This window comes from Poecilia mexicana, unplaced genomic scaffold (assembly GCF_051168715.1).
Source record: "Poecilia mexicana isolate PSO_F unplaced genomic scaffold, ASM5116871v1 scaffold_2, whole genome shotgun sequence".
NCBI classification, from domain to species: Eukaryota; Metazoa; Chordata; class Actinopteri; order Cyprinodontiformes; family Poeciliidae; genus Poecilia; species Poecilia mexicana.
The window spans coordinates 19,951,687-19,961,309 of record NW_028263371.1 but is presented as its reverse complement, the minus strand read 5'-3'; the positions used below and the strand labels follow the sequence as shown (position 1 = coordinate 19,961,309).

At 38.6% G+C, this 9,623-nt stretch overlaps 2 protein-coding genes across 2 annotated transcripts in view; both read left to right on the top strand.

Annotated features, from left to right (window-relative positions):
• Positions 1-357: 357 nt before the first annotated feature.
• nmi (N-myc (and STAT) interactor) lies at positions 358-5,597 on the top strand. The gene is made up of 9 exons (XM_014990025.2): positions 358-544; positions 744-806; positions 1,439-1,597; positions 1,688-1,804; positions 2,018-2,189; positions 2,712-2,818; positions 3,605-3,791; positions 4,387-4,490; positions 4,837-5,597. Exons 2-9 carry the CDS (start codon positions 744-746, stop codon positions 5,038-5,040), a joined length of 1,113 nt encoding a protein of 370 aa, XP_014845511.2. The 5' UTR covers positions 358-544; the 3' UTR covers positions 5,041-5,597.
• Positions 5,598-6,810: 1,213 nt separating this feature from the next.
• Positions 6,811-9,623, top strand: part of ubxn4 (UBX domain protein 4) — a 41,423-nt gene continuing 38,610 nt past the window's right edge. The window contains exons 1-3 of the mRNA XM_014990023.2: positions 6,811-6,991; positions 8,354-8,456; positions 8,722-8,750. Of these exons, the coding sequence (XP_014845509.1) occupies positions 6,910-6,991; positions 8,354-8,456; positions 8,722-8,750 (214 nt within the window). The 5' untranslated portion in view covers positions 6,811-6,909. The remainder of the gene's footprint in view (positions 6,992-8,353; positions 8,457-8,721; positions 8,751-9,623) is intronic.

Below are 9,623 nucleotides of genomic sequence, written 5' to 3'. Positions count from 1 at the left end.
CTTTTTTTTATCTTGTGTTTTTGTGTCTGTCTCTTATGAATTACCACTGAACTTGAAGGATAACTAAATTAACATTTAATGTGATTCACAGAACAAAATGTAATTTTGTAGTAAATGGGTTTAATTTTTTTAATGATGCCAGTGTTTTTGTATTCATCCTTTGTATACAAAGAAGTTTCATCGTTTAAAAAACAACTCAGGACAGTAAAACCCCTTGAAAATGTCCAAAGACAAGAAAGGACTGAATTAGACTCTGGAGACGTTGAATAATGGTAACACTTTATCATTTTTATTTAACTCAGCACTTTGGTATTCTTGGTTGTACGAGGCATTCCTGAACGCACCATAGGCTGAGTCGGTCATAAAACGCTGCGTAGCAGCGCCTGAGGTTGGTAGACAAGAAGTGTTGGGGAAAACGTTCCTACTTGGATCTCTGCACAACACCGGCCAGGTTTTCTATCAGTTCATAAACAACTTTAGTACTTTTTCGAACTCTTCCGTAGAAACTAGCAAAGGGTCCTTATAAAAAGAACCACCAATAAAGGTAGGAATCAACTTCTAATGCCTGCGACGTAATTTATCGACTTACTGGTTTAAGTTTCGATTTCGTCGTCCATGTTATGGCAGGCTTTATGCTAATGGTTTAAAGAGTAATTGTTCATGTAAATAATTTTTATGTTGGAGCTTCAGGGGTTCGGACGGAGAAGAGTGATTTTTTCCCCCCTTGTTTTTCTTTTCGTCAGATGAGTAGTATTGCAAAGATGGACAACCTTGACGATGCGAAGAAGGAGCTGAAAGAATTGAAGGTGAAAAAGGAAACATATACCTAAATATGCTCTATATCACTGTTTTATTTCAGTGACAAAACATCTACTTTGTTGGTTTTGGTTTCGCTTTTGTAACGGAAGTGTGTGGCCTGACGGGGGCGCTGTAAACAATCGCCGGATTCTCATCTGCTGTTATGGCACAGCAGCTAGATGGAGGAGAGGATGGCTTTCTTTGGTACAAGTGCAGCTTAGAGAAACATACAAGTGTCTTAGTCTGAGTCTGACCTCTTCAGTCAGAACCGAATGTTTTTACATTGCATAGCATTGCTGGGTCTCTTTCTCTTGCCATAAATTAGACCAAACATTAGCTAAACTTTTCAGGAGAGTCCAGGTGTAGACTGGGCAGACTGGAGAAGAAGGGGCATGCAGACAGTTGCAGGAGTTGTTGACCTTCCCCACTTGTAGAAGCAGCATCTCAGCTTTTGGAGTTACATCTAGAATTTAAGCTTTTTCAAATACGTTTATCAATCAGAGTATAGCTAATGTAGCAGAACAAGAGAAAAGAAAATCTCTGCCACTAGTCCCATGTACACATACTGCAACTCAGAAAGAGTATTGTATTCCTTTTCTTTGATGCATCTGTCTGTCTGTCTGTGTATGTACATATAAAGAGGAAAGTTGAGAAAGCCGATGACGCGAAAGCCAGGATGATTCTGGAAAAACTGGACGAAGATGAATTAAAGGAGAATGCCAAAACAGAAATGATGGCTCAAGCTGGAAAGTATGAGTCTTGCCAGAAAGAATTCACTCAAGACTTGGAAAAAGTCAAGGTATGTCTGACTCTTTGTTTACACTTACAGGTTATTGGGAAGGAGATAGTTATGATATATAGTTAATCACATTTTTTTATATATATAAAGGATGAAATCCAGAAGCTTTCTAAACACAAAAAAGATATACTGGATAAACTGAGGCGATGCAAAGCTCAGCTGGAGGCTAAGAGAACCGAGGCTTCAAAACTGAAGCACAAATTCAAGGTGAGAATGTCATTTTTTTCTAATTTTTAACCTTAAATTTCCTGTTTGTTAATCTTTTCTACTAAAGTATATGAATTGGGGTGTTTTAAAAAAAATCATCCAAATAATAAAAGTTGTTCAGAGTAAAGATGTTTGATTTAAATGGATACTTGATTATTCACAGGGCCAATAACGGCACACAAATTTAAATGTAAAACTGTATTTCTTGTCTAGATCTACGCCCAGATTCCAGAGACGGAGGTGAAGTTTCTGTCTCTTATCAGAGAGGAGAACGAGGAGGGAGAAGACGCCAGTGATTCAGTCAGAGGAGTGTTTACCATCAGTCAGAGAGCTGCAGTGCTCCTACTAGGAGGGCAGGCTCTCATCACGTTTGAGGAAGAGAAAGGTAAACAGGACTTCACTGTTGTTTTCTTATATGTGTGGCTCTGTCGGCACATTATGCAACGTGGTTGACATGAAAAAGATTCAATTTCATTTCACGACAATAAATCAATATTTACGATGAATTTTATTAAGTGGAGCTACTTATTAAAACTTATTTAGAGTCTTAAATTTTTGTGAAGGTGTAGCAGAGATTAGATCAGTGACACTAAGTTATGCTTAAGAAATGTCCTTGTTTATTGTCCCCCCCAATAATGAGATGGGATTTACTCCGTTGTGCAGGTTTTTTTTTTTTTTAGAATCATCACAGCAAACCAGCAAAAGCCAAAGAACTTTGCACAATTTCCCCCCCCCAAGCTAACTGAGTGGATTAATGTTGTTCAGTCTTTCCTCGACACATATGTAGACCTTCAGGACATTTTGCACATATAAGTAGTTGCCGAGTTTCATGTAAAGAGTGTCTCAGACTCGCGTCTCATTGGCTCTTCATAAGATTTGTATTTCTGTCATGTTGTCGATCCTCTAGTGGCTCAAAAGGTCCTGAAGCTCCCTGGTTGCCGTGTGTCCTGTGAAGACAAAACCTTGAATGTGAAACCAAAAGGACTCACCTTGGAAACGTCTGTGAAGTTTGAGGTATGTAAATAAATCCAGGTTTACCAATAAACCGGAACCACTGATGAATTATAGATGATTGAAATCTTTGCACATTTGTTGAGTGATTTTAAACAAACATGAAAAACAAATGTTTCTTTTTAAAATCACAATGAAAATACCAACAAATTCCAATTATTTTTTATTAATCTTGAGTGACCATCAATCTGCTCACTCCACCGCTTTTTAAAAAACGTTTTGAGAGGGTGATGGCATCACATGCTTCCTGACGGAGACGTTTTAGTGATAGATTTGCTCACAGCTGTCCATAACAAATCGAACTCAGTCCTTCCTTGTGTAATTGCTGAACCTAGAGGTCACTAGAGAGAAAACGTATGTGGTGTTAATTCAGATGCTTCTGGTTCAGCTGCACTTTTTAGAAAAACTGACAACTGGCATTTAGACACTGAGTGAAGGGCTCTTATGATGGCGGTTAAATCATTTCCTCAGGGTTTGCTATGCCGTAAAAAGACAGATGGTTAGATGGACAGAGGTGTACGCTGACATTATAGATGTTGTTGAATATAATCTATAATTCACACACTCACTGAGATTTTGCCCTCACTTCTTCCCTTTTTGTTAATTATCACTCGTTTTCCTTTTCTCATTCTGCCAGCCAACATCTAACATCTTTGAGGGCGATGCACTGAAGTCTGACTACATACAATATATAAAATGTGATTATAGTGTAAACATTGTCATTACCACTCAAACATTGCATTGTGAAATAACTGTTTTTTTTGCAATACCTTTGTTTTATCTGTGGAGGTCCATATGGATGTGTCCAGAAAAGAGCTGAAAGTATCCAACATCCCCCCTGCCATGCCGCAGGACAGAACGGAGGACCGTCTGGAGATCAGCTTTTCCAGACCAACCAGGGGAGGAGGAGAAGTGGAGAGTGTGGATTATGATGTCAAGACTGGAACTGGGTCCATTAAATTTTTGAAACCTGGAGGTATTGCTGTCAGGGTCACACACACACTGAGATGTAGGAAAATGCCAAAACAACCTGTGTGTCCTTCGTTACCCATTTACCTTGAAGCAAGTCATAAGGCATGGCACTCAGAATTACTGATGGCACTTCAAGTGCCATGTAGATGCCATTTACCATTTAGATGCCTGTCTGAAAGCTTTACTTTGTCAAAGAAATGCACTTGAAATAGGGAAGGGAAAATACAAGATTTTAATATCAAGGATTAAGTTCTTTATACTAAGATTGAAATGGAACCAAAACTTGATGGATCATTCCTGTACAATAATTTAGTGCTACAAGGTAAATGTTTTTTTTTTTATTTTAACCCCAAAATTGCTAGAAGTTTGAGACTGAGACCATGCCATAGATACTCTAAAGTTATTTTAATCAGTGAAAAGAATCTTATTAAATTACCTATTAATAGGTTGTGTCTGAATGGACACAATCCATTCATTCACAATTTTGAGTTAATGATGAATTCCATGCTGAAATGTTGTCTTTGTGTGTGTGTGTGTGTGCGTGCGTGCGTGTGTGTGTGTGTGTGTGTGTGTGTGTGTGTGTGTGTGTGTGTGTGTAGTTGCCTGGAGGTTGGCCAGAAAAGGAGTGTACAAAGTAAATCTTGAATCTGAAGTTAACGTCAAGGTTGGACCAGCGTTTGACTTCAAGTTGGAGAAATTTCAAGTAAGAGACAAAACACAGTGGAAAAGCAGCTTTTGGTCACTCATTTTTCCAAGCTAGTCACATGGACGCGCCACTCCCTGTTAGTAGAATTGGTCTTCAAAATAAAAGTCTTCTACGGTAGTAATTCTAAATATTAATTGATGGATCAAGTCTGAATTATGTTCATCTGTATAATTACTCATTCGCATAAACAGAACATCTGCCCTACTCCAGATGTTGGTCTCCCCATTGGTGCCTGCTTCATGTCACTCCACAACCACAACTCTAATCAATGCTTTGAAATTCTTGGGCACCATATGTCCCACATCATTATGCAAGCTGATCTCATGTCTGTTATTCATTGCAGACATCATGCGGTTCATCGAGGCGAACCATTCTTCTGGAAGGCATCGATGATGTGGAGGATGAGGAGGACCTGCAGGACCACCTGGAAATTCATTTCCAGAAGCCCAACAACAGCGGTGGCGAAATTGAAAACATCAAGTATATTGCTAAGGGAAAGTCTCTCCAGGCATTTTTCAGTGAGGACAAAGTAGACACAACCAACTAAAGTTGGCTGGAAGTGGTCATCTTCAGCAACATTCAGGAGAATAGGAAGATCCTGACTCCATGGTCTGTTCAGTGGTAAAAGCAGAAAATCTTTTAACTTTTGACACTTGGAAATGTTATTTGGTTACGGTGATATTTTATTTATGTTCTGGAAAAGCGGGTTTGATTTTAGCATATATAAATTACTATGCTTACACAATCTGTAGACATGAACTGGGTTTCCAGAAAGAAACTTTGTTCAGTCACCGTGTATCTCAACCCTGATGAGCTAAAATTACATCTCTGGAATATTGATCTTAATGTAATTCATGACATAACAGGTATTGGTAGCCCGTTTCTAAAGTGTTTTAAGAACACTTCAGCACTAATTTAAGAATAAATTATGTATCATATGAATATATGGTGGTAAATTACCCTCACTAGGGATGGCAGGTATTTTGCATACTGTGTAAAAAGCAAAGATCAGACTTTTTGTCTGGGTCATCACTAAGGTTTAAGCTTCTGCTTGTTATCATCTCTTCTGCCTTGTTTATGATGCCTATTAAAATATAAAAACTACGTCAGTGGAATTGGTTTTGTGTGTCTTTTACTTTTGACTTCAAAGTTCACGAAATGACTTATCATTCCTTCAAATGATTGCCAGAGGAAAAAAAAACAGGTAACCTATAATGACAAAGAAAATGTATGTTTTGTTTTTGCTTGAGCTCAAAAATTCTCAAGATCTCCTTTTTTTCCCCCCCTTTCTTTTAATGGCTGAACTCCTCCACATACATAATCATTCCTTGTTATCTAAAAAAAAAACACTGCTTTGACCACCTATTAGCTGATTGTCCTTAATTTAGTATCCAAACCACAAGAGGATACATATTTTAGATTACTTTTAACAACTGTTTGCATCCATACTGTTTTAAGACATTCATTCAAAGGAAGGGAAGTACATCAAGGTGGTAATTTAAATCAGTCTATACAAATATCATGCAGGGTTTTTGGCACATTACGTGTTTCGCACGCAAACATTAACTATAGAGTAAAATTTAAAACATAAACATAGTTCATGCAATCGTTCCTCGACAGCCACGAGCTCAGACCCTCTGGACAAAGCAGGTACAAGGTAGTTTCTACCAGGATAGGAGTGACTACAGGGATTGAAACGGGTCTGAGGATCCTCCAGTCCTGCTGTGTGTACATAGAGCTGAGGCTCCAGCTGGATTAAGGCTGGGAGGTATATTTCATGAGGGAGAAATATACTCTGTTCTCCAGTATGACATACTGATGGTATAAACACTTTTGTACTAATGAGACGCAGCTTTAATTATCCATAAATCCCAATGAATCCAGTCAGGTAGGTAAAACCGTTGAGCCTCCCTCCCCCAGCTTTGTCCCATGTCCTTGTTAGTATTAAATTGGCCTGATAAGCAAAAGAACCAGTTGTGTTATTTTTTATCAGGAAATGTTATTTTAATCTATGCAGTATTCTACGGTTTCATATTTTCTCCTTCAGATTACTGACAGAATTATAAATATCCTATGGAGTTAAAACTATTCCATGCATTGTTAACTTCCAGACGGGACTAATTCTTTACTGTCAGGAAGTCCATGAAACACAGCTAGAAGTCTTCAGCTGATAAAAAGCGACGCAGCAAGAGTTCTGAAGAAAATTAAAAGGATAGATCATATTTCTGTGTAAAATATCAGGAACCACACTCCATACCAGTAGGTGGCGGTAATGCTACTAAAAGTATTTTGCCAACCGCCAATAAAACCACGAAGAAGAAGCAGCAGCAGCAGAAGAAGACGACACTACTGCTACTATTATTGCTGATGTCACAGCAAATTGAACACGTAGACATTAGAAACTAAATATTCAGCGATGCTTTGGTTTGAGGGATCCATTCCTGAGGCCATAAACTCTGCTAAACAACGCAGTTTGGTCTTTGTCGTTGTCATTGCAGGTAACTGTGGTAAAATAACTGTAAACGGACGTTGTTGTGAGAACGACGCTTATTAGCAAGCGACCTCTCGGTGTTTGACAAACTCGTTCCAACGTTTCGCTGTTGTTTGTTAGAACCGGTTGGTTTTAATGCTGCTTCTAGTTTGCCTCGGAAATCAATTAGACACGAGAATGACGTCAAATCCAGCTTAAACTTATTAAAGCAGCAGGTGAACCAGCTGGCTTTGCTTGTTTTGATTTTACTCGGAAACATGGCTACCAACCAACGCAAGCCGCCAACCACGAATTTGGCTTTCAAACACCGGGGAAGACTTTCCCTTTCGGAAGGTGGACATTTCTTTAAGTTTGAGCAATTTAATGCAACATCTCATAAAATTCAAGTATTATGAAAAAGTTCCACATATTTTGTCCCTCATTCAGAGAGTGAAACGGATGGAGTGAGATATTTAGATCCTTTATTTTTTTTAAATGTTCAGATAATGAAAACACAAAACCTGACTGAATCTTTTTTAGTGTGGTGTTCACCTCCATTGTGTGACTTGCTGTGGTTCTTAAACTGACAGACTTCATAGAGAGGAACCCAGTTGGGTCTTTTCCCTGCTCTGAACTTGAGTTTTGGTGTTACGACCAGATTGTTTTCCCACATTTTTGTCAGATGCTTATATTAAAGCTATTTAGGGACGACCATTGTAATATGTTGTTTATACAATTGTTTTACAGAAATAAAGCTTTAAATATGTTTTTGCATTTTGCTGGAATCTTTTGTGATAGGCGACCACAAAGTAGAGCGTAATTTTGAAGATGCATGGTTGTATGTTTAGATTTGTTGACCTAGACTTTAGTCTTTTGCACACAAAAAAACGTTTTTTCCATCTTTTCTATTGGCTCTGATCAAGCTAAGCAGCAATTCTGTTCCGCAAAAGTGAATTAATTTTAGTTTAATAGAATTCTTTTAAGCTTTATTAATCCAGCTGCCTCCACAAAGTGAAACATGAGTCCATATGACTGACAGTTCTAGTTTGAATTCAGTTCAACAGGAAGATGATTCCAAACGCAGGAGAAAATCTACAACACAATATGATAAAACAATACCCCAGTCAGATCTCTGTGGACTTAAAACTGAAGAGTTGCACCTCAAAAAAAAGAGAGCCGGCCAAAGCCTAGACCAGATCTAGTAAAGGCCAGATGAGTTATGACTGGATATGTAGAACAGTAACATTCTTTTTTTCCCCCTCAACTGTTTGCTTGTTACTTGTATAAAACACATTTGTGTCTATTTGAGGAGGACGACAGGTCTGTGTCGTCATGATGTAAAGTACAGTTTACATGTAAAGTTATTAGATGTCTGATTTTACTCTGTCAGGGGAAGATGAACAGTCTCAGCAGCTGATGTCCAGTTGGGAAGACGGCGCCGTCTCGGAGGCTGCCCAGAACTGCTGCGTGGCCATCAGGGTCGATGCCAAGAGGTACTGATTAGTTCTCTGCTGTGTGTACAACAGCTTCAGTTAGTTTGTTAAAACAGCTATGTTAAAACTCAAATTTGATTATCACAGTAATTGTCTGACCTTTGAACACTGCCATGTTCATAAAACATTGGCTTGGAGCTTATACAACCTGGTGTGTTGTACAGGCTTTTTATTTTATCTCAATAGATGTTACTAAACAGTCCGTACAATTTCAAAATGCTCTAATGTATATTTTATTCCTCATGGAATCACTTTCTCTTCACAGTGACACTTGTGTCCAGTTTTCCCAGATCTGTATCCTTTGTTGCTGTGTATGTGTTGTACATATATTGTAACTATATTTTAGGGCTGTTGTAAACGAATATTTTAGTAATCGAGTAATCTATCGATTATTCTTACGATTAATTGAGTAATCAGATTAAAAAAATATATAAAATGAAATATTGGTAAATCTGGCATAATACCGGTGTTACTATCAGATATCAATATCAGTCCAATGTTTCATATTTGAGCATCCCTAACAGTTGCTTTTTTGTAGTTTAGAAAACTAACCTGTAACAATAATAGCTCACTTTCTAAGTTAACCAGAAGAAAAGTTATAGAAAAATCTGAAATTATATTGAATTTAATAACAAAGAGGCAGGCTCACAAATATGCTTATAAAAAATGTCTACAATCCAGCTTTTAGTTTATGTATTCATCTTCAGTGAGTTTAATAGATTAAACTCACCTTGCCACCTAACCTGTCACGCTTTGGGTTTGAAAATACGGGAAATGCCGCCTGGAGTGGGAGGAGAGGGCGAATGAACGAACATGGGGTGGAGGGGAGGAAATAGACCAGCGGACTGACGAACCGTTAGACCGGGAGACGAACACTGGGGAAGCAATACGGGATATTTACGACACCTTCACTGGTCACACTCAGAAACTCATCTACCAGCCATGTACGATGCGCTCCGCCACCCGTTTCTTCAGACCGGGATATGAAATGTATTGTGCGGTTCGTCAGTAAAGCTACATTTACACGGTAAGCATCAGCTACTCCCGCCCTGTTCAGTCTATCCGCTCACCTCAGCGCTCTTCCCGCCGTTCGCTTTCAACCAGCAGCACCGGAGGAGAAATGCTGCCGTACTCCAGGCATTCCCCAGTCATTTTAAGGATGCTTAT